The sequence below is a fragment of the Phocoena phocoena genome, chromosome 3 (assembly GCF_963924675.1).
Source record: "Phocoena phocoena chromosome 3, mPhoPho1.1, whole genome shotgun sequence".
NCBI classification, from domain to species: domain Eukaryota; kingdom Metazoa; phylum Chordata; class Mammalia; order Artiodactyla; family Phocoenidae; genus Phocoena; species Phocoena phocoena.
In genome coordinates this window covers 107,924,909-107,950,309 of record NC_089221.1, presented here as the reverse complement: position 1 = coordinate 107,950,309, position 25,401 = coordinate 107,924,909, and the positions used below count along the sequence as shown (strand labels likewise).

The following is a 25,401-nucleotide window of genomic DNA, read 5'->3' as shown; positions in this document are numbered from 1 at the left end:
ATGTAATATATTAATAGCTGAAGTCCTTTTGAGTTTCTATTTTTTGATATTAAAATGTACTATTTCATAGAAAACTAAAAGATAAGTCTAAAAAAGATAAGTAATTGTCATTAACCAAGAGAGATTCCACATTAAAAAAGATAAAGCTGGTGGATGGATGGATAGACAGAAAGACAGAGAGGGAGGGAGGGAGGGAGGGGTAGGAAAGGGAGGAAGGAAGAGAGGGAGGGAGGGAGGGGGGATTTATTAAAGGATTCATCTGACATTGCATATTTAGTTAAACCCTTTTAGGAGAAGGCATTACCTGGAATGACACCACAGTAATGACTGTGAGGAGCTGACTTCTCTGTGGCTTTTTCCTCCATGGACCTTTTCTGCCTATATACACGGTGTGGGTGACCCGTTATGGCCATTGTATCATTGAGTGGTTCAATAAATATGAAGTCCTCATTGAGCTGTATGACTCCCATCTGGAATATATAACATAGAAAGATACGTATGAAATATCATTCGAATAAGTTACTTTCTGGGTTTTCCCACTCACATCCACTCTGTTTTCTTCCACGTATGTGCATACGTTTTTCTAGTGAAGCTATGTTAGCAACCCCACTAATAAGGTAACTGTCTTCCCATTTCACTACTTCATCTTTAGGTACTTTATTGCACTAGCATAAATTTCATTTAGTTAGCCTTAGCCTGTGTGGGTGGGAGGCTAGATGCCAGCAACAGATGCACAGTAAAAATTCTGGAATGTTAAAGGCTCACTTTGGGAGACCCGTGGGGTCACTTATATGTACAGCATGTACAGAAGAGCAATATAGTTTTTAATTGCATACACAGGATAGTACAACATTTTGACAATCATTATTTAATAAAATAATTCATGTAACATACCACGGTAAATGTAGGACACATAACATTAAAGTTATTATATAAAATACTCTTAAGCCTTCTACTAAACATTTTTGAAAACCCTTGAACAATAAATTATAGAAAAAAATGAAGCATCACTTACATAAACAAGTTTCATTTTATACCATGCCATATTTTAAAGTTAGCCAGTTGTGGACAGAGGGCCAAAAACTGTAAAATGTGATTATGATCAGCAAAAAGAACTTATAACAAGTAGGTATTCTTTTATTATATTGAAGCTAAGCCTAGTCACTTCTTCCCTTCCTTTTTCAGAATATAAATTTGAATTATAATTAGGAAAATATTTTACATGGAAGAATATATAACTTGATCTTTCCAATTTTCATTGTTTTGCTCAACTGCAATATATATATAATGTATATTTGATTTATATTGTTAACTCTTTAGCAAACATTTTTTAAGAAATAATTCCCTAGAACCTGCATTATTCACACCCAATATGCTAATATGAAAGTTATCAAATACTGTTTTGCATTAACTTTATAAAAATCATATACAGTTCATTTTAATTTGATTCACATATAATTAGCATAGTAATATAATTATGTCTTCAGATACAGTTATTGTTCCAAACTGAATATATTTTTAAAACTAGGCTAAAAAAACTTTTCCTTAGAAGAGGTCTTTTTGTTTTGTTTTAATTACTAAAGTGTATTGCATCTTCTTTATGGAAAGACCAGGTGATTGCCAATATGCTGATTTTATTCTGTACATTTTACTCTTTATATCAGAATAAAGATAGAAGATACCTGAAGAATAGGTATCTTATATCTTCATTATAAGATAACTAAAGAATAAATCTAAAAATCCTCATCAACTTCATTTTATTGAAGTTTTTATATCACTAATAAAATTCTCAAGCACTAGGATGACAGCTCCACCACCTAGACTTGTCCCCTTCCCCTCTCTCTCTTCCTGCCTTTTCCTGTCTCTTTCCCAGTTTCTCCCTCTCCCTCTCTTGTTCACACACACACGTGCACACATATATCATTTGTGGGTGGGGATAATGCAAAAAAAAGATTTACTCTAATGATTCTTTCAAAATATCAGGCAAGTATATATTTGGACCATTTTTGTGTAATTTTAATATGACTTTCAATGAGTTCTTTTATTTTCCATACAAGTTTTCATTCTCTCAAATATGAAATCAGCTTGAATTTTAAAGTAATTACATGAAACACAAAATTTTTCCCTAGAGCCTAATTTGATGGGAATAAAAGAGAGTATCAAATATTTTAAAAGTTAAGTAATAATTATTAAAGATGCAGTACATCTACACATGGATTGATAAGCAGTATCATATTATCATTGATCCAGATTGTGAAAATACAGAACAGTGTTTCTCTTGTCTTATATGTAAATGTGATTCTGAGGTTCGGTCAGTATTCAAGGCCACTAATAAAACTGGCAGTGTGACTGATGACTAAGATAATAATTGTTAGGATGCTCAGTTTCCCTAAATCATGAATTTGCAATCTGATATATTCTTTCAACAGGTTATAAGCATGGTAAGATTTATAACCATAAACCCTATAAAATTTAACTGCATGCTATCATATAAAATTTAATGACCTCAAGAACAGATTCTGGATTTAAGATTATTTCCGTTCATAACCTACTACTAGCATGTAACTATGAGAAAGTTACAGCATCTTTATACAACAGCTTCATAGCGTTGTTTGGATTATTTTTTAAAAGCATTTTTTAAGCACATGTAACGCTCCTGTCATAGAATCTGATACTGAGTAACCCGCTCAATAAATGTTCATTATAATTTTTATTTTATTAATAAAGATAATCATAATAAATATAAGCAGCCAAACATTTGAGATTGGACTGAAGAGCTCAGAGAGTCCAAAGAATTAAAATTTATTTGTCTTTGTATCCCCACACTAGCATATTAAATACTGTCTCAAATAAATGTGGTCTTTTTTTTTTTGTTACAATTTGGAAACCTCTTCATAACACAGCATTCTCTGTTGTGTTAGGATTTTATCTATACACATTTTAAAAAATAAGGTCACTTTTAAAAAGAAAAAAATGTTTGAATAATTATAAATGATGACTCGTTCATTCAACACATATTTACTGTCTGACCAGAGTGTGCCAGACTCATTGCACTCTAGGGCATATTTAGCATCAAGTGTTCAGGTTCTCTACAGGGAAGGGTTTCCTGAGACCAGAATACTATCTAACAGCAGAGGAAGTGCTCTAGCTTGGGTTGGTATCTTTCAAGCAGAATTGCAGGAAATTATGAAGTTTTCTGTGTCCCCACAAAGGGCTCACCTATTCCACTAACAAAATGGATTGTTTTATCTGCGCTATGAATTTACAAGCCATGGAAGAACACAAATTCACATCAACCTCTCTTTAAAAGTCCTCCTGTGTTTGACAATCCACAATTAGGCAGCATGCACTTTAGTGCAAATATTGTCCTTTCAATTTTAGAAGGGAAGAAAATTAATTGTGTATTGACATGGCACAATACAGTCTCTAAAATAAATGCAAACTATATAAGAATTTTCTCCCAGATTGCCTTTTTAGATTTTTCAAAATGATTTTAACAATTTTGAGATCTTTCATGCAAACATTTGGAAATGAAATTAAAAGTTGTTCCCTGCCTTGTTCCAGTCATCATGTACAATTTCTCATACAATGGCATCTGTTCTATTGCCACTGAATCTTAGTCTCTGATTTGACAATTTAGCAAACATTTCAGTATTTGCAAATCTACACTGCTTATGTGAAAATACGCTACCAGCCATTTCTTGTCTTACTGGTTCTGATATTTTACTTTCTCTATTTAGACGCCCCTGTGCTTTTTAAAACAACCATTAACACTGATCACCATGAAGGTGTACTGACACTGCCACCAGCTTCTAATTACAATATGAAATTTGATTTGGCCAATGTGCATGGATTTTTATATACTGTTGCTTCAATTCACCAAATACAAACATTTCATTTGTTCAAATTCAAATTAACTATGTCTACTAAAGAGATGGACAAAGTCTAAAGTCCTAATGCATATGTCACAAGCATAAATTAAAAATGACTAAAAAAATTAGAAAGCAACCTGGCACTCTCCAGTCTTGCTTCCATTCCTACCAGGTTAACTACTTCAGTGCCCCTGCCTGACTTCCTATTCACTTAGGGAACTGAAGCACTACTGTAACTACTACCTCGTTTTCTTTTCATTCTTCTATGTTCCTTTCTGGAAATTTTCTTTATTTTCCAGAACCTCAGTTTTCTAGGTAAACTTTGCGTGGACTAGCTGAAGGTATATATCTGAGGCTCAAACTGCATATGGTGAGGGTCTTTAATAATATCCTATTTAAAAAAATATATAGCATATCACAAGGAGTAAATACCATTAGTGTGTGGTAGATCATTATAATTTCAGGCTGTAAGAAGACTGGAGGGATAACAGAATTTGGATAAAACTAGGGGAAAGTTGCTCCTTATGAGAGGGTAAAGGGCAAAGAGGACGTGGAATCTAGGAAATAGTTTAAGAAGATGCCTGGCTTGAGTAGAGAAATAGGAAAATGTAGCCAAAAAATAAGATGAACCAATATAACTGAAAGCATTAAATGACAAAGTTCTTGACAGGAAAAGGAAAATCAATGTCCTGAGGGTCTGAAGATTTTTAGCCCACTGTCCGACTATAAAGTATATTAGAGAATCTCTGAGATAGAAGCATAAGTGTTTGACTTCCAAAAAGCAATAACAGAAGTTGCTGAAAGGATCTGGCATCAGTATACTGCTTGTAAAAATATTTTATACAAATGTCTCATACTCTACATGATGTGTACTTCACACATGTTAAGTTTTTTTTTTGTTTTTTTTTTTTTTTTTGCGGTACGCGGGCCTCTCACTGTTGTGGTCTCTCCCGTTGAGGAGCACAGGCTCCGGACGCGCAGGCTCAGCGGCCATGGCTCACGGGCCCAGCCGCTCCGCAGCATGTGGGATCTTCCCGGACCGGGGCACGAACCCGCGTCCCCTGCATCGGCAGGCGGACTCTCAATCACTGCGCCACCAGGGAAGCCCACACATGTTACGTTTGACTATTTTTGAAAAAATTCTCTTGTATGGTAATGCTATAGTATACATCTCATTAAGTATATAGTTTAAATAAGTATAATATAGGGATTGACATAAATTATAATAGTATTAATTTGTTTTATGCTTTATTCAAATAAAACATCATTTTCAGTATTCCTGTAAATGGGAGTGGTTTTTCATACCTTTGCATATTCTATACATACACATAAATCTGCAGGAAAACACACTTCTGACGCCGTATCAATCCTATTACCATATCATACTTTCAAGGTTTCTGCTTTACACCGTGAGGATCAACTCCAAATGAAGATATATAAGTTATAAGATCATGATAAACTCTTGCCTACTTCTCCACTTAAACTTCACATATAACCACCACAGACAAATTTTATTGCGTGAACTTTATATTTTAACAATTTCAGAATAACTTTTAGTTGCACGGTCACATCTTGGTACCCTGCACATGCTGTTTTCTCGTTCCAGAAAGTCACTGTTGGTATGGCGAGTTATTTCTTCAAAATCAAGCCAACCCTATCCTCTCTCCAAAGTAACCACCACCTGCTCTATCCACTTCTGTACCTTTTCTGTTCTTTCACTATTAGGCCCCCTGTAAATGTTGCTTGCAGGACCCTCTGATTAGACCATGAGCTATTTCAGGGAATGCTTGGGGTGTAGTGCTCGTCATCAGGCCTCAATGAGCAAGGACTGGTATATAGCAGGTGCTCAGGCAAGGCTGTTTTAACTCAATGTATTCTTCCCTTTTGAGATAAAAGAAAATGTATCCATTTGCTGCTCTGAACAACATTCTACCTGTGACTCCATCTGGGGGAAAATTACAATTTGATTTCTTCCTCTGGCATTTCCAGTGTTGCTTTCCCAGTGTGTCCAAGTTTTATCTTTAGGAAAAGTTTTCAAGTGACCACACTGTTAACATCATTCCATTTACTTTCCTTGCCAAAGGGGCTTCAAAAAGAATCATGAAATGACAATGGTAGAAGGAAACTTAGAATCACCCGGCCATCTGGAGTTTTAAAATCAAGAAAACCAAGGCTTAGAAATCTTGCATGACTTGCCTAAAATCACACAGAGAGTTCATGGGAATGTCAGGGCTAAGCCTCCCAATTGCCAAATTGATATCTGGTTTTAATACATCACTCTAATAAATCTGCTCGCTACCTACCTTCTCCTTACATTTCCACCCACATTCTTGTTTCCCCCACTGAACTAGGAAATTGTTCTGAGGCCACCCATCATGCCCTTTCCTTTATTCTTCTCCCTCGAGCATTTGACCCTTGACAACTTTTCTCCTCCACGAATATTCCATGACTCTACGTCTCTTGCTCTCTAGCAACTGTTTCTATTTCCTTAAACAGATCCTGTTCCTCACTCCAAAGCAGGTCTCCAGTCAACAATAGTTTCTCTGCATTTATCCCTCCCAAGGGATTTATAACCCCCAACGGAAATGATTCCCAAACCCCCCACACCCAGGCCACTGCTTCCATTGCATGGACATCCCGCCACACTAGCACCTCCTCTCTAAGTCTGTATCTCTATGCATGACCCTTTTCTAGTTACCCAGGCTAAAAAGCTATATAGTCCTTTCCTCTTCCCTTTTCAAACTTAATTTAAAATATTTATAAGAAAACAAGAATAGAAGAAAATAACATGCCTGTATGCCAGACACTGTAGATACCTTATTTCATTTAATCAAACAGCCAGCTTGGGATACCTATGTTCACGTCACACGTTTTATAGTTGCAAAAAAAGCAAGTTTCAAAAAGATTGATCATGTCCTAAGGTCACAAATCAGTGTGTGATGAGGACAGGATTCAAACCAAAGGCCGCCTGGCTTGGAGCACATGCTGCCTCTGTGAGGCTATCTGAAAAGGCTAGGCCTGCCACAGGGCTGCTGCTCCAAATAACTCTCATCTTCAAAAACTTCTGCACTGAGGATCTGACGTCAACCACAACACCTCACAGATGGTAGATGTCCAAAATTTGATATCAAGAGCAAGGCCAGGCCCCATCCCTCACAAAGCAGAAGACAAAAGCACCGCAATAGGCTCTGAACTTTATCTTGAGCTGACTGTTTTATGTGATCAGCCTGTGAGCTGCCAAAGGCACACTGGCCTTCTGAGTGTGCCGAGGGTTTCATCTCCAGGCCTCCTTCAATGGTGGAAACCCAATCACTCTCCCATGGCAGATTTGGGAGAACAGTTCAAGGTTTGCATTTTTCTTTCCTTCTTTCTTTCTTTCAATTCTCTCTTCTGTTTTTTTTTTTTTTAAATTGCTTTCTGATCATAAAATCAGAACTTTTAAATAGCAGAATATTTTAAAAATATAGTTAAAAAAAAGAATATAGTCATCCCAAATCCCATCATATAGAATTATATATGTATGTATATACATATTTCTTTCTAGTCTACTAACATATACACATAAGTGTCTATGTATCTGTATGTGTGCATGTGTGTACCTATAACACATGTATACACGTTAAAGTTTCATATTCTACTTTATTTCCCCACTTAAGAAAAGTTTACTAACGATTTTGTTTCTTAATAGTATCAAATAATCTTTATAAGTTGGTTTTTAATTGCTGGATAATAACTTATCTTCTAAATATATCATAATCTTATTAGCTATTCATTCATGCAACCCTCTACTCAACAAAATGCTTATGAGTATGAACTTTGTACATCAAAAGCTCAGGGTGTAGCAGTGAACAAGGCTGAAAAGCTCCGTCACCAACTTACACCTCAGGAGGGAAGACAATGTGCTATTTGTTCAACTGGGTCAAAGTTACACATAAAATTTCTCCATCAACATTTGTTAATAAGCTTTACGTTGATGGTTTGTACACTTATTTATGTCTGTGTTCTATGTCACAATAAAAACCAAGGTTACAATATAGCTTGGAAGTATCCCACCAGCTATCTAAGTCAAAAGACAGGAGCTGAAAGTGAACATTCAGAGATGATGAACTAATTCTCCTCCAAGAACAAGTAAGTGAAAGACCTCAGGGGCTCAGGAGCAGCTCTGAAGACGAAAGCCTCCTAAGAACCCATAAATGTGGCCCATGAGAGTGAGAGAGTCCACTGTAGGCACCTGTCATAAAGCTCAGCCACACCACTCGTGACCCCACAAGTCACCTAAGCACCCTTCTCCTTCTCGCTTCCCTTAGAGCTTCAACCCTAGGGGATGCAGAGGAACCCCAGGGTGCTGAGCAGGAGGGTGACAGCTCTAGATGGGGAATAACGAGGAGCTGACTCCGTGTCCCCATTCCTCACTGCAGGTGATGAGTTCTCAGAAAGCCTGAATGTGGAAGGCGTGTGTCAGAGAGAAATGTTAAATTTACGTGAACTTGGATGTTTTGATGATCATAGGATAAATATTCTGATGACCAAACAGAGACTTTTGTGACTAAATTCACCATGGGACTTCTCAAAACCTGAAAGTAAACAACACCAGAAGGAAGACCAGAGAAACAAATATGAACAAACAAAATGCAAACTACTTGCTTTATTATGATAATCCTTGAGTTCTGTTTACTCAATGAAAAGTTATAAACATATAATATGAACTCAGCTGCCAAATACTACGAAGGGGTGAGAGAGTGATGTGGGGATGGCATTTTGGGTGAGGTGACATCTGAGCAGGGACGTACGGTATGGGAAATGGCCAGGCCAAGATGTAGGGGGGGAGGACATTCTAGGAAAAGAGAGAAACCAAGACCCTGAGTTGGGAACAAGCTTAGGACATTTAAGGAAAAGCAAAGCTAGGGCAGCTGGAGCAGTGTGATATATGGGAAATGATAATTAGAAAGGAACCCAGGGCCTTAACCCATAGCAGTGTCAACTTATGGGATTAGTTATTTAGAAATAAACCCTGATGAAATCCTACTTTGGTTTTTAGCCCATCTACCTTTTCTTAGACACTGGTTACAGATCTTACCATGGGACGCCTCACGATGGCCTTCTGTGTTATGTTCTTTCAACAGAGTCTTATTTTATCTACATAATAATTACACAGGGATAGATTTCACTTCCACAATTGAAAAAAATATGCTTTCTCTCCTGTTTTCTTGAGAACCATTGCCTTCTTCTAACTTTTCCCCAACATTTGACAGAGATAAGGATTTTTAAAAATTTCAAAAATGTTCCTTTTCAACTCCATTATAAACATCACAAGTGTGATAATAAATAGAAGCTGTTGTATGTTAAAGAAGTGAAAAGGAAGGGGTAAAAACTGGTAAAGTGGAAAATGAATGCTCCATCCTAACATTTAGTTATCAAAAATAATTGATTTTTGGTACATATAACGGTTACCTATTTTCTCATTTTATAGTACACTTTCTACTCATATCAAGAAAAGCTATTGATTTTCATATACTTTCTTATATCCATTCACTTTAATATAATCTGTTATTGGTTATAATGACTTTTTTATTAATCCACTGATGTCTACGCATTCTTTAAATAAGCAAAAAAACAAGGTGAGAAGTAGTAAATTCAGTTTTAAATCTACTTCTGAGTTTATCAATCAGTCTAGCCAAAAGCTATTATGTTCCACTGTATCTTCCTGGTGCTTATTAATGTTCATTACAAATGTACCTACTGAATACCCACAACATGGCAGTAGGCAAGGCACTGAGGATTCAAAGCTGAAGATAGATTTAACCTGCATTTTCATGGACCTTATATACTAGGGAGAAAGGCAGGAAAAAAATAAAGTATTCAGACAAATATACCTAGGATGATATAAAGTGCGAAAAGTATCATTAAAGAAACAAACAAGGATCTGAGAGAAACAGAGCACAGGTTAGGATACCAGAGAGCGTGGCCCAATAAAACCTATCTAAGGAGATAACATTAGAGGCAAGACCTAAAGGAGCCAGCCATAGGAAACAGAATATAAGTGAGAGAAGAGTGGTATTTTAGGTGCAGGAGGCCATATACCAAGGCTATGACCCTGGAAGATAGATGGGAGGAACTCAATGTAACAACTTTGAGTTTATAAAAGTGCAAAATTTAAAATTATTACTTATAACAATATATGTTTGTGCTTCATATGTTTATGTCACAGTAAAACTTATTTTCTAAAGGAGAAACAAAGAATAAACAATAGAACCGTATTAGCAATACAGAGGCAAAGTAAGTACCAAAAGAAATGCAACTGCTCCTAAAGGACAGAAATCAAAGATGGAAAGGAAGGGGCAAGAAAGTTTATTTTTTACACTATAATTTTTGCAATAAGTATTGACTTTTCTAACAATATATATGAATGACTTAGATTACATTTTAATTTAATAGAGAGGTTGAAATAGAGGGACACAAGACTTGTTGGGAGGCTACTGCAGTGATCAAAGCAATAAATAATGGTGGCATCAGTTTAAAGTCTATCAGTGAGAAATACCTATAGATAAACCAGAATAAAAACTTAAAGAAGTGATGTGGAGATGGAAGTGGTGGCAGGAGTCACAGAGAAATAATTATTGCAGCACAAACAGAACAGAGGGGTTGGCAGGGCATGATTCTTGCGGAGCTCTGAAGACCATGATAAGACATTTAGATTGTATTTGAAGTATAACTGGAAGCAACGGACAGTGTACGGCGTAATCTGATAAATTTTTAAGAAAGTCATTCTTGTTCTTTTTTGGAAAGCAGACTATAGGGTGACAAGAGTAGAATCAGGGAGACCAGTTTGAAGTCAGTAATAGTTCAAGTGCAAGATCATGATGGGTAGACCAAGAAAGCAACACATGGTGGCTGAACTAAGGATGTGGACAAAAGTAAACACATTTGAGATTAATTTTGGCTTCTCATACAAACCAGAGAGCAACCACCCAAGTTTGTTAATGTTTTAGATGTTTGTACACAGAGGGATAATAACACAGAGAATGAAAGATGACTCCAGAGTTCTGGCTTAGGTTCTCAAAAAAGGGAGATAAATGTTTGTAATTGAGATAAAAATGTCAAATACTTAGGATGAAATTTAGATTTTCGGGGCAGATAATCAAAATATCGGATGGGGCTGGCTTAGGTTTGATATATCTGTGAAACCTCTAATTAGAGAAATCAAGTAGACAGTTGGGGTGTGGAGCTTTGTGGAGAGTCTTAACCTAGAGACATGTATCTGGGAGCTGCCAACATAAAGATAATTTTTCAGTTCACAGTGATGAGTGACGTTATCCAGAAAGAGAATAGAGAGAGAGAACAGAAGAGAGCTTAAGACCAAACCTGACGACCCTAACACTGAGGAGAGTAGCAATTAGCAAAGGAGACTGAGGAGGAAGGGCTAGCGAGGTTAAAGGAAAAGTAGGAGCTTGTACAGCTGACTTTTCAAAATCAGAATTAACTCTTTCTAGAAATGGCTTTAAAGAAAAGACAGGAATAAGTGCTTATTCGGTTCACTCTGAAGAAGCTCTTACCCTGTCTAACCCATAGTGCCCAAGTTAAAAATGAGTAGTCCTACACATGATAATCAAACACATCTGTTCACGCTGCTGTTAAATTCAGCAACAAAAACTGAGCCAGAGAACACTCTCTTGCCTGTATCAATCAGCGTTCTCAAAAGTCATAACAGTGTGAGTTTCTTTTGTTGCAAATGAGAGAATTCTATGTGTTCCATTTTGTTGAGTCATTCAGAGAATTTAAATGTATTAACTAACTTTGCTTGACCCGTAATTTTTTGGAAAAGGTGGCTTCCAACCTGCCACCCACCCTAGCACTTAATGAGTTGGTGCACATTTGGCTGTGCACCTAGCTCTTAAAGGGTTAGTCTCTGGGCGACTGTTCAGAGCCCCTCACCATGGTGATGAGCACTCACAGCACTTATCTCATGCAATTCCAGCCCAGTTATGTGCTTTAAGTGGAACTGAATGAGACCACTGAGAAAGCTGCACAGCTGTGATTTGGGGAAGTACTCATCACTGCCAGGTCTTACTGGTGACCTCACAATTAACAGAGATGTTGCCAACCTCCTACATACCCCTAGAGAGTAGATACGAATTCATTTCACCATGGAAACAAGATTAGCGGAGCAAACTACTCAAGGGCCATAGCACTGGTACTCAAAGACATGGAAAATGTGCTGCAACTTATTTTCCAGATTCAAGAAAGGTCAAATAAATACAATAATTCATAAGTTCAACCATATTTACACACTATGTGTCAGCTCTTGTGCTAGATGCTGGAAACACAGCAGGGCACAAAATGGTCATTTTGAAACACACAAGCTTAAGTATCTTTTTTAATAATTAAGGAGTTTACTTACAGTAGATGTTAAGTCCTCTTTCCCATTTGCAACCCCATCAGCAAAACATGGGGGGTTTTCCTTCACATAGGACCCTTGGATAATTCAAATAGTTTCCCCTAGCCCTATTTTGATGGCATTAAGTAATATTCAAGAAATTACCTTGGTGGTTTTTCCCCTTAAAGGGAGCAATAAATCTTGGACCAACAAAGTTCTTTCTCACATGGCCTGTTTCTTAAGTACAAGATGCTCAAATGCAAACGTCTGACTCGTGAGAGCAGAAAGAACACACTTTTGCTTTTTTTCTTTACTGTCTCTTTCATACATGTCCCATCAGTGAGTACAGAGGCTCAAGAAGCTCATGTACTATCAGGCTGATTTATTAGAGATTACTTTTGGAGGTCATACACCTGAAGAGCCAAAATAATCTGGTATAAACCAGGAAGCCATTGCCTTCTGCACATACCTAACCACATCAGGAATATTATGTCTGAGCATCATATTATAAATTAAAGCATATCCAAACAAGAAATTAGGGTTCTGTTTGTTCCAAATTCCACCCAGAGAAGAAATTCATTTGTCAACATCCCTGATATTTAATATTCTGTTTATGCATTTCAATCATGAATAGAACAATCACCACTCTGAAGCAATGTAGGCCTCTACTGGACAGAGGTAACTCTCAGAAAGATTATTATAAAAGGTCCAAAAGGCTTTCTTCAAAACTACTTTAAACCAGGAGTCTTGATTCTGCATCCTAAGCCCCTTTTCACATTCCTATAACAAATACTCTCATGGCCTCTCTGTATGTGTCCAGTTTCTCTAACCATTCCTGATATGAAATAGGTTCCCTACCCTTCTTCATCCTTTTCATTTTACTTGGATATTCTCTAGTTTATACATGTCACTCTTAGGTTTGATTTCCTTTGATTTTAAAATACGGAAGTGAATATTAAATGAAAAATGTCCTTAGAACAGAGGATGAGTTGAAAAAAGAGACTGCAAGAAAAGTAACGTTAAAAGCTTGGAACAGACTGGTATAGGATAATAACTGGAAAGTGTTTCCATTTATTACTTTTTATCATTCTTTATTAGGAAACATTTCAAATTTGCAGACATATATGGGATATAGAGTGCCCAGTAACCCACTCCTATTATTTAAGATACGTTAACATTTATTATTTTTTAAAAACCTAACAATTCATTGATTCAGTTGAAGTAGACCTGCACACCTTCCCAAAACAAATCCCCTTCTCTTACTGCTCGGAGGTAACTGCTACACTGAAGACGTGCCTATCTTTTGCACTCATGTTTTAAACTTTTACTACATATTGACTCACTATTACAAGTATAGCAGTGAACATACTTGTACCTATTTAAAAGGGTTCACTCCAGTGGCTGAATTGAGGATAGACTACAGAGGGGGAGACTGTCATACTGAGTGAAGTCAGACAGAAAGATAAATATCATATAATATCACTTATATATGAACTCTAAAAAAAAATAAAGGGGACAAATGAACTCATTTACAAAACGGAAGTGGAGTCACAGATATAGAAGACAAACTCATGGTTACCAGGGGATAAGGGGGTGAGGGGGGGATAAATTGGGAGATTGGGACTGACATTTACACACTACTATATATAAAATGATAACTAATAAGAACCTGCTGTATAGCACAAAGAACTCTACTCAATACTCTGTAATGGCCTATATGGGAAAATAATCTAAATAAAAAAGAGTGGAGGGGCTTCCCTGGTGGTGCAGTCGTTAAGAATCCACCTGCCAGTGCAGGGGACACGGGTTCGAGACCTGGTCCGGGAAGATGCCGCAGAGCAACTAAGCCCGGGCGCCACAACTACTGAACCTGTGCTCTAGAGCCCACGAGCCAGAACTACTGATCCCACGTGCCACAACTGCTGAAGCCCGCGTGCCTAGAGCCCGTGCTCCGGAACAAGGGAAGCCGCTGCAATGAGAAGCCTGCGCACTGCAACGAAGAGTAGCCCCTGCTCACCGCAACTAGAGAAAGCCTGTGCTCAGCAACAAAGACCCAGAGCAGCCCAAAAAAATAAATAAAATAAATTTTAAAACAAAATTCCTTTTTTAAAAAAAGAGTGGATATATGTATAACTGATTAACTTTGCTGTACACCTGAAACTAACACAACACTGTAAATCAACTATACTTCAATTTAAAAAAATGCATTTAAAAAAAAAGAAGTGATTGGTGGCTTGAGCTAGGGTAGTATTAATGGCAATGGAGTTCATCAGATTCAGGATAAATTTTGAAGACAGAGCAAAGAGATAATACGGTGTTTGAATGTGCATTTTGAAAGAAAGAGAGGAATTCAGGACCACAATATTATTTTGACCTTTGCCAAATGGAAGTACACAGTTGACCATCAATAACACAAAGAATAATGTGGGGAGAGCAGGATGGGGGCTTGGGTCGGGGGAGAATCAACAGTTTGGAACATGCCAAGTTTGATATTATCTATTAGACCTCATGTTGAAATGTCAAATAGGTAGCTAGACATACAAACTGGGAGCTCAGCAGAGAGGTCTGAACTAGAGTTACTTATTTTGGAGTCACTGACATATAGTTGGCATTTAAACCCTGAGAATGGATAAGATCGACAAATAAGTATAGAGAGAGAAGACAAAAAAAGGCCCATGACTGAGCCCTAGGGCACACCAGTGTAAAGAAGGTGCAGAGAATAGGAATACTCAGTGAAGCAGCCTGAGAGGGAGCATGTGGATTCTGGATGGCAAGTGATAAAAATACATATTAAGAAGGAGGAAGGGTTAGCTCTCTCCATTGCTGCTGATAGAGAAGATGAAGACTGAAAATCAGTAGCCCTAAGTAAATATTTCTATCAGCTCCGTATACTTTGTCCTTTACAGTTAACTATTCTGAAATATAGACACTTACTTGTTTATAATTTGAATAAAAATTTAGATACAACTACCATTCAATTCCTTATTTCATTAATGCTAAATGCAATATAAATTTAGCATTAATGGGAAAACTGTCCAATCTCAAAATTCATCACACATCCTTATGGATTTTGCAACTTTAACACTGATGAATGGAATCTCTGTGGCATGAAAGGAAACTGAAATGAGGAAAAATAAAATATTTGAGAGCACTCCATCATGAAAAGAGAAGTAACTGGGGTGTAATTCTTGTGAAATAGATAATACATGGTAATTTTCACTTCTGTCATCTATCTCGGTTCTAATAAAGTGTAAGAGTTATGCCATTTTATTCCATCTAAACTTTTATTTAAACTAATGGCAGAACTTGTTTATTCTTGTAAGTTTTATATTGTCATATGCAGCCAAGCTATTAAAAATACTCTGGGATTTTAACTCCATGATCCAACAAATTAGCAAATGCTTATAGATTCTTAGCATTTCCAAATTGCATGAGAAGCATATTAATGCCGTTATCTAAGAGACTGATTAAAATTATTGTATAGGCAGAGTCAAGTACAGAAGCATGATGCTCCCTAGAAACCTCTTTCCCGGTTGATATTCGTACTCTTAAGATAACTTCATTTAAATAGTTAGAAATCTACCTAAATACTCTCATCCCAAATGATTAAAGAGTTACTTTTAAAAGATAACTACAAAGCATCTTACTTAAAGGAAAAAAAAAGTTATTCAAAACTCTGAAAGGAGATCTTTAGCTGAACTTAAACTAAAAATGCAAAATGAATTGAGAAAACATTTATAATAAATATAATAAATATGATCACGTCAATTCTGTAAATGACAATGTCTAAGACCCTAACAGCCAAATGAGCAAATGATCTGTACAATTCACAAAGGAAGAAAACAGGGCTTCCCTGGTGGTGCAGTGGTTAAGAATCCGTGTGCCAATGCAGGGGACACAGGTTCAAACCCTGGTCCGGGAAGATCCCACATGCCAAGGAGCAACTAAGCCTGTGCACCACAACTACTGAGCCTGCGCTCTAGAGCCCACACACCACAACTACTGAGCCTGTGTGCCACAACTACTGAAGCCCACGCACCTAGAGCCTGTGCTCCGCGACAAGCGAAACCACCACGACGAGAAGCCCACACACCGCAATGAAGAGTAGCCCCTGCTTGCTGCAACTAGAGAAAGCCCGTGCACAGCAACGAAGACTCAACACAGCCAAAAATAAAAATAAACAAATAAATAATTTTATTTTTTAAAAAAAGAAAACAAATAGAGAAACAGGCATAGAACAGTGGTCATTCCTGGCTAGTAATTAAAGGAACGTAAATTGCCACAATCAGGGACAATTTCACTGTTTCAAATAGTAGTTTTACAAATAAGCATATAAAATTATACTTCATATTGGCTAAAATAGTTAGCCTGGTGTGCTCAGAATTGGCTAGTGGCCTCATAGCTTAGTTCCCTCTGGGAAATCCTTGTAGAACCGTGTTACTTACAGCTTTGGACTCAGCAATTGCAGTTCTGATAATTTATTCTTTGGATATACTCAAAATAAGAACTTCTTGCTTGGTTTTATTAAAATCAACCATATAAAAATATTAAAGAAAAATATATGGAAGAGATATGATTATAACTTTGGAGTAGGTAAAATCTGAAAGAAGTATCACAAAGTAGCAACCACATAGGATAATATTCACGATTCAAATTTGTAAAATAAATGGAAGCCATTTTGAGTCTACCATTAAGGAAATAATAAGCAAAATTATGGTATATTCAGGGAAAACACAAGTTATAGCCTCTTTAAATTTGACTTCACTGAAGTCTATGTGGCAGTACTGTAAAATGCATGTAATATGTTGTTTCTTTAAAGATGTATGTATACTTTAATTTGAACTTTTAAAACAACTCAAAAAATCATAGGGAAACAAACTAGTAATAAAAACAGTATACTAAATTATAACTGTTTAGAAGTAGTGGAAATATGAACATGTCTCTCTTTTTAAAAAATTTTTATGATTACACTATTCTCATAAATATATATGTATTTAAGTATATTAAATATATATATGTACACAAATACACTGACCTTTAATTACACAAGCAATACACAAGGTCTCCAACAAAATGGTTTTCAAAATTATAAATAAGTTTAAAGATCTCTTTGATCATCATCCTCAATCACAGACCCCTTCACTTATCTCCAAAAATATTCACTATTATCAATTTGATCTAATTCCTTCTAGATTTTTTTTATATCTTTAAACATACACATGTAGACACCCACCAGAAAATGCATAGTACAGTGAGTTCTTTTTAACATAAATAGCAACATAATTTATGCGTCGTTCTACAACTTGCTTTTTATTCAAATTCAGCTCTGTAGTTGGAGACTTTGGAGAAGTCTTCGGAGAAGAAGAGGCCTTCTTAAAGAAGCACCAAAATGCAGCAATCATATTGGACAATATTATCAAATTTGACCACATTAAAAAGTAGAAACATTGTATGACAAAACATAAACAAACCTGGCAGACTGGAAGAAAATACTTGTAACATATATAACAAAGGAATTTTCTTTACTAACACATAATTCTGAGATAGAAAGGTAATCCAGTAGAAGAATTCCCAAATTACATGACAGGAAATCCTTAGTAGAAGAAACCCTAGTGACCAATGACATAAAAAGATGATCAACCTGTCCAATACCAAGGAAATTAAAATGGAAACAATAACAGAATGCTATTTGACAGTATAAATTGGTATAAATCCTTTGGAGAGCAATTGTGTACTATCTCTTAAATGAAAATGTGCATACTTAATGCCTATGCCTCAGCAGTTTCAAAAAAAAGAAAATACTTGCACACATGCATAAGTGAAAGGGCAAGTACAAGACTGGGAGAGCAAATTGTTTCTCACCGTTAAAAAAAAATAAGAAAACAACCTAAATGACCTCAGTATGGATTAATCTATAAGAATAAGATGGTTATAAAATATACATTTTTAAAGGCTAAGTAATAGCTATTTAGTATTTACTCCGCAAATTCTCTATTTCTAACCTGAAATGACACATCAGCACTAGAATACATGGATTTATTTGAAAAATTAGAGGTTCTCTTATCTCACTACCTACTGAGACTTCATTTCCATTTGGCCAGCATTTATCATTCATACGCTTGAAATTAATTATGTTAATTAAGGTTTTGGTTGATTTGGTAGAGTCAACATATTAATTTGAATGCTTCATTTGCCTTTCATAAAATATTCTGAATTTATTCTCCCCTTGTAAAAGTACTTAGCCCACTCCCTAGACTGTGAACATGCATGTTCTCTTCTCACTCCTATTTCCTACACAGTCTTCTGAAATTTTTGAAGGCCGTGGAGGAAATTGAAGGCTATAGGAAAACAAGCAAATCATCATCTCTGTGGGTGTGCATTTTATAGTTACTTTGATCACTTGGCCATGGGAAGTCACTATGTCACTTATCTTGTCACTTATCTATGTACTTGAATGGGGAACTGCTAGAGTCCTCTTGGAGGTCAGTTCCTGGATGGCATTTTTGTACTAAAAATTTGAAAGAAATTTTGGGGAAAGAATGTTGGTGAGAAAATTTTATTTAACTGCTCAATCAACCAACAGACATTTCCTGGAATGCAAGTGGTAATTAGTTTTATACATTTTCTCTCAAACTTATTTAAACAAATTAATGTAGAAACTGCACATGGGTACACTATTACTTATTTTAACCTAAGTTAACATTCTGCCTTCACTTAATTAATTTCAAAATAGGTAGCATTTTGAAAGATCTAGAAAATTATTTACTGAATTGACCAAAACATTTTCTATCTCTATTTACCATTTCCATTTTATTTAACAAACACATTTATAGTCCTTACAATGATGACAGACACAGATACATCCTAAGTAACTTAAAAGGAAGATATCGAAGCACTCTGAGGTTAAGTAAACTGTCTAAGGTAACACAGCTAGCAGGGAGTACAGGGGAGCGTGGATTCAAAACCACACACTTTGGCTCCTGAGTCCACACTCCTAATTTAAAGGAGCCAAGAGTACTCCAAAAGTAAGCTTGTTTCCTCTGGCATTGCATTTTCAAACATTAATGACTAAGTTTTTTTGTTTTCCCCTCAAACTTACTACTGAACTCTTAAAAAAAAGAAAAAACTATTTAGTTTTAGCTGCATATAAAATGAGCTTTTCCTAAATGGAGGGTTTTTTTGGGGGGCGGGGGGTGTTAGGTTGTTGCATATGAAATTGCTTTTTATTGCAGGTCAAATATTCATATGAACAATTTCATACAATTCAACCTATCCACAAGAAACCTCAAGCATAAAGGAAAAGGCAAAGGACATGGCACTGGAAGACCAAACTCAACATCTGCTCCATCACATGGGACCTGTGTGAGCTTAAGCAAGTAATATAACCTCAGTGGTCGTTGTTTTCCCCATTGGTAGTGTGGGAATACTAAGATCTGTTGATCATGGCTACTGAAAATTGACAGTTTAATCTGTAAAATGTTCTCATCAACTGTAATGTACAAAACAAACAGTATGTACTATTCTAAAGAACAGTGCCAAAGCCCTAATTACAAAAGGTAGACACTTCCAAAGCATTTGCCTAACTCAAAACATGTTTCCTACAAAATATAAAAATAAGCCATCTCAGGAAATTATAACTGAATTATTCATCCACCCAGAAAACTAAGAGCCAATGGCCCCGATCAGGTTCTCATAAAAGATAAAATGGAAGATCTGATATCACTGAATTTAAAAATGAAAGGTTAGGTGCTCTGTAGTTTTGTCTGAAAACTGAAGCTGCCATGGGCCATTGGATATTGAACAAAATGGGCTTCATCACCACCACTTCACGGAGCATCCCACCACATGCTGTGAGATGAGATCACCTTAGTTACCCAAAGGATCTTATAGACTAACATGTTCCAAATCAGGGATAGGAACACAAGGAACAGCACACAAAACAGCATTTCAGGGCTTCCCTGGTGGCGCAGTGGTTGACAGTCCGCCTGCCGATGCAGGGGACACGGGTTCGAGCCCTGGTCCGGGAAGATCCCACATGCCGCGGAGCGGCTGGGCCTGTGAGCCCTGGCCGCTGAGCTTGTGCGTCCAGAGCCTGTGCTCCTCAACGAGAGAGGCCATGACAGTGAGAGGCTCGCATACCACAAAAAAACAAAAAAACAGCATTTCAGAGCAACTCTTTCCTTCAACAGGCACTGTTTTCTCTCATTTCTACCATATCATGTTTCTTTTTCCATATGATAATAAGCTTCAAAATGAGAAGAGCCACAAATCGTTTTAATTAAGTATATAAATCACACTTTACTTTTCATATGGGCAGTCAATAAGTGTTGGCCTTAAATGATAATGACATCAGAATTGTTATCTACTGACTTGGACAGTAAACCAAAACCACGAAATAAAGCTAAACAGGCTCAGCTGTAACATTAAAGCCTGACCTTCACAGACTACTGAGGCTTTTTAACATTTTAAAATATATTCTATACTTTGTACTTATTTCCTTAAACATCATTCATCAGTTTAAAGAAACTTGTGCCAAATTTGGTTCACTTTTCAGCCTTAGGATCTGGGCTGATGGTTGGCAGACAAAATGTATGTAAGTGGCTGCATAAAGCTTCGTCTGGACAAAGGCAACATTAAGAATGAAATTAAAGCAACCCTTTCCTATCTTACAAATAACATTTCCTATCCATTAAATGAAATGATATATGTGAAAGCACTTTACACAACTGTAAATCCCTACAGAAAGTAAACTATTCCTATGCTCTACCTTACAAAGTCCTAAGTACTTTACCTCTAGATAATTAAGATTTTCATTTCAACATAAAAGCCTGGTATATTTCCTTTGTTATGACTATTAATAGGGTCTCTTACAAAAACTAAAGGCTAAAAATCCTACCACCCACACAACATTGCCTTATGCTTCCTTTTGGTCTTGTAATTTGTCTGTGACATTATTTCAACTTGTCCAATATGTAGACTTCAAATCCATATACCGGTATGAATCCCTTCAGGTTTAATTCAACACTACCCACAAGAATACATATCAATGATGGTTTTCACTAATTCAGTATGTGCCAGGATAAACTGCTTTAAAGACTTGAAGACACATGTTTTACTGAATTAGACTCTTAATTAGTAAGGACACAGACCATTCCTACAGACAAACTGAAATTGATTATTTCAACAAACTGAGATTATTTCAACAAACTAATTATTTCAAACTGAGAAAACTTCATCCAGAAAATGGTATGCTAATTCACTAAGACTACCAAGAAAAAAGTATAAAAGTATTTATTATTTTACATAAAAAGAAAAGCATAAAACTTTAAAATCCAATTATATTAATTAGCATTATATATAATTATATTATCTATTATGTATATATTATGATCCATGAATAGAAATCTGACCATTTACAAGTGGATCAAGACACCATTCAAAATAACAAATGTTGGTGAGGATGTGGAGAAAAGGGAACTCTTGCACACTGTTGGTGGAAATGTAAATTGGTTCAGCCACTGTGCAAAACATTATGGAGGCTTTTCAAAAAACTAAAAATAGAACTACCATATGACCCAGCAATTCCACTCCTGGGTATATATCTGGAAAAATGAAAACACTAATTTGAAAAGATACATGCAACCCAATGTTCATAGCAGCATTATTTACAATTGCCAAGATATGGAAGCAACCTAAATGTCCAAGAACAGATGAATGGATAAAGAAGATGAGGTGTATATATATACAGTGGAATACTACTCAGCAGTAAAAAAAAACAAAGAATGAAATTTTGCAATTTGTAGTGACATGGATGGACTTGGAGGGCATTATGTTCAGTGAAATAAGTCAGACAGAGAAAGACAAATACCATATGATATCACTTATATGTGGAATCTAAAAATACAACAAACTAGTGACTATAATAAAAAAGAAGCAGACTCAAAGATATAAAGAACAAACCAGTGGTTACCAATGAAAAGAGGTGGGAGGAGGGCAAAAGTAGAGGTAAGAGATTAAGAAACACAAACTACCATGTATAAGATAAGCTACAAGGATATATTGTACAATATGGGGAATATAGCCAATATTTTATTATAATTATAAATGGAGTATAACCTTTAAAAAATTTGAGTCACTACATTGTACACCTGTAACTTACATAATATTGTACATCAACTATACTTCAAGAAAAAAAGTGTAAAAGGAAAGACTGCAAAATGGTAAGCTGGATCTGCCCTATGTTATTCTAAAAACATAAATATACATTACATATTATAAAACACACTTTTATTAAATTTAAAAACAGATCTTAAAGGCCATAAAATAGAAATTATTTTATTGATTTATAACAGGGCAAGTTTTTATACTTTATTAATTTATAGAAATTTGAAATGGTAAGAGTTGAATTTTAATGTTGAAATGCACTGCTATTTATTTAGTAAATAGCATCATACACTGAAAAATTATCATCTTGCTTTTTAAGCCCTGACTCAAAATTTTCTCTGCACCTTAACAGTGCCTAACTATTCCTTTGAAGAGAAGAAAATAATCTTGAAAATCTTTAGGAATTAAAATAAATGACTAGATAATATATATAGTTATCTAAGAAAGAAGTTATTCTGTTTTGGTTACCTCATACTTTACTCTGCTTTATTAGTAATTATAATATAAAAAGCATATCTCATTCAAGTTTCACATGTAGTAAGTTAAATCGTATTTGCTGACAGGGATGAATGAGGAGGAGGGTGCTACAGGAAAAGGAGAAAAAAAACTGACAAATGCCCTCTATCTTCCTTTGCTTATGACCTATCTTGATGACTATTATATGTGTATTAAATACAAGAATTTCTGAAGTGTCAATTAGCAGGTTGATGATATTGTTCAGTCTTTCATTACAAAAATTTTTTCTCTGTTTATTTTTTCTACCAATTACTGAGAGGTAAGTAAAGATTAGATGAAAACATAATAGCCTGACAATACCAGAAAGTGTCGGTATGGATATAGGAAAATACACAGCTGGCAAGAGGATGAAGTATTAAAATCACCATGAAGAACAGTTTGATAATATATAATAAATATGAAGATGTGTATATCCACAAGCCAGAATATTACTGATAGGTAACTATCAAAGAGAAACTCTCGCACAAGTACACCTGAGAGTTACAAAAGGATGATCATTATTATATTGTTTGTAATTCCAAAAAGTTTTTTAAAAGGGAGAAAAATTAACATCCATCAACAGGAATAAACTGTATTATACTCAAACAAATACTGAAGTTTAAAGGGTGAACTAGAAGTGAAAGGGTCAACTTGGATAAATCTCATACAATAGGAATTTTTAAAAAGCAAGTCCTGGAAGGATTTGTGCAGTATGATTCCAGTTATGCAAATTTTTAAAATACAAAACAATTCTATATGTTTTTATGGATGCATACCTGCTTAATAAAATTATTAAAATATGGATGAAAAATATGTATACAAATTTGAGAATAGTGGTTACATCTGGAGACTCAGAAAAGAAATTGGTTGATGGGAGAATACCATGAGGGCTTCAACATTATGAGCAAAATTTAAAAATAAAGATCCTTAGCAAAAATGGTAACATATCAACATTTGTGAAATGTGGGTGTTAGCCGTATTAATCTCTGTGCTTCTCTATATACTTGAATAGTTTGTAATTGGGGATCTAGGTGTAGCTTTTAATGACTAAAAGATTAATGGAAAAATAGGCAAAAGATAATGAGTGTAATTTATAAAAGAAAGGCAAATTATGGAAACAAAAATTCATAAAATATGCTTGAATATAAAAAGAATATTAATATTCACTATAGATAAGGATATGAGGAAAAGGGTAGTCTTAGTTACAGTTGGTGAGAGTGTAAAACTGGTGTAGCATTTTTGGAAGGTGATCTGGCAGAATATATTAAAATTTCAAAACTGAAATTCCTGTTTCCTCTCACCTCAAAGATATTACCAGGAATATCTCTGGCAGATATACTCACATGAGCATGCAAAGATCTACAGAACTGATTGTATACTGTGAAATTATTGTTACTTGTGTTAGTGTAAAAATGGAACCAACCCCAAAGCTTAGCAATATGGGAATGTTTCTTAATGGCCACCACCAGGCACAACTGCAGCAAGAACCACTCATAATGTAATCCATGTAAAGAGAATCCCAGAGAACTTTGCTGTGCACATGTCCAGCTTCATGTAGCTGACTTGATACCATGTGCCAGGCTCTTCTCTAGAGCAGCGGTTCTCAGTTGGGTGTGACTGTGCCTCCCACTCCAGAGAGTGGGGGTGCAGAATTTGGCAATGTATGGATATGTTTTTGGCTGTCACGACTGGGTATCTAGTATGTAGAGGCCAAAGACGCTGTTAAACATACTACATTACACAAAACAGCCCTCCACAATAAACAAATATCTTACCCAAATGATGTTAGTTATGAGGCTGAGAAATCCTGCTCTGGAGGAACTTATCGCATTACTTCTCTGATCTCAACTACAACATAAAGTAGGAAATATTTTCCTGGTTTTAAATGTGAAGAAAGAGTGTCAGAGAGATTAAATATCATACCCTAAGTAACAAAGATAACAGATGGCAGAGCTGTTTGCCCTTAACCAAGAAGTTTATTAGCAGTCTAAATAAATTATGCTCGAATATTATATAGCTGTTTAAAAGGGTAGATTTATACAAATGACATACAATCACCTCCAGGTTACAGACTTGGAGAAGATATTTGTAATGAATATAGCTAATAAAATATAAGTACCCAAAATGAATAAATATCTCCTACCAGTCAATTAACAAGTAAAAATAGTTACAGAAGACATGTAATATGTAATCCCATTTATATTATATAAGCAAAATTAAGTACATGAAAATAGTAGAAATATTATTTATCTATGACCTCATCTATATACCTAAAAAAATTATAAAAATGGAATTTTCCTAAAAGGATAATGTTTTTATAAGCATTCATTTAGAAAAACTCAACACAAAAATAACTGATGAAAAATGTGCCATGGTACACAGCATATGGTGATGGTGTGATCTTCATAAATGTGAATAAAAGGTTGGCAGTAACTGAGAAGGGACAGAGTAGATAGTAACGGACAGTTACAGGGATGTCATGAAGCACCACTGATA

At 35.7% G+C, this 25,401-nt stretch overlaps 1 protein-coding gene across 1 annotated transcript in view; it reads right to left on the bottom strand.

Moving 5' to 3' along the window:
* ADAMTS19 (ADAM metallopeptidase with thrombospondin type 1 motif 19) overlaps positions 1-25,401 on the bottom strand; it is a 281,131-nt gene that overhangs the window by 221,103 nt on the left and 34,627 nt on the right. Inside the window, exon 3 of the mRNA XM_065874275.1 lies at positions 305-470. Within this exon, the coding sequence (XP_065730347.1) occupies positions 305-470 (166 nt within the window). The remainder of the gene's footprint in view (positions 1-304; positions 471-25,401) is intronic.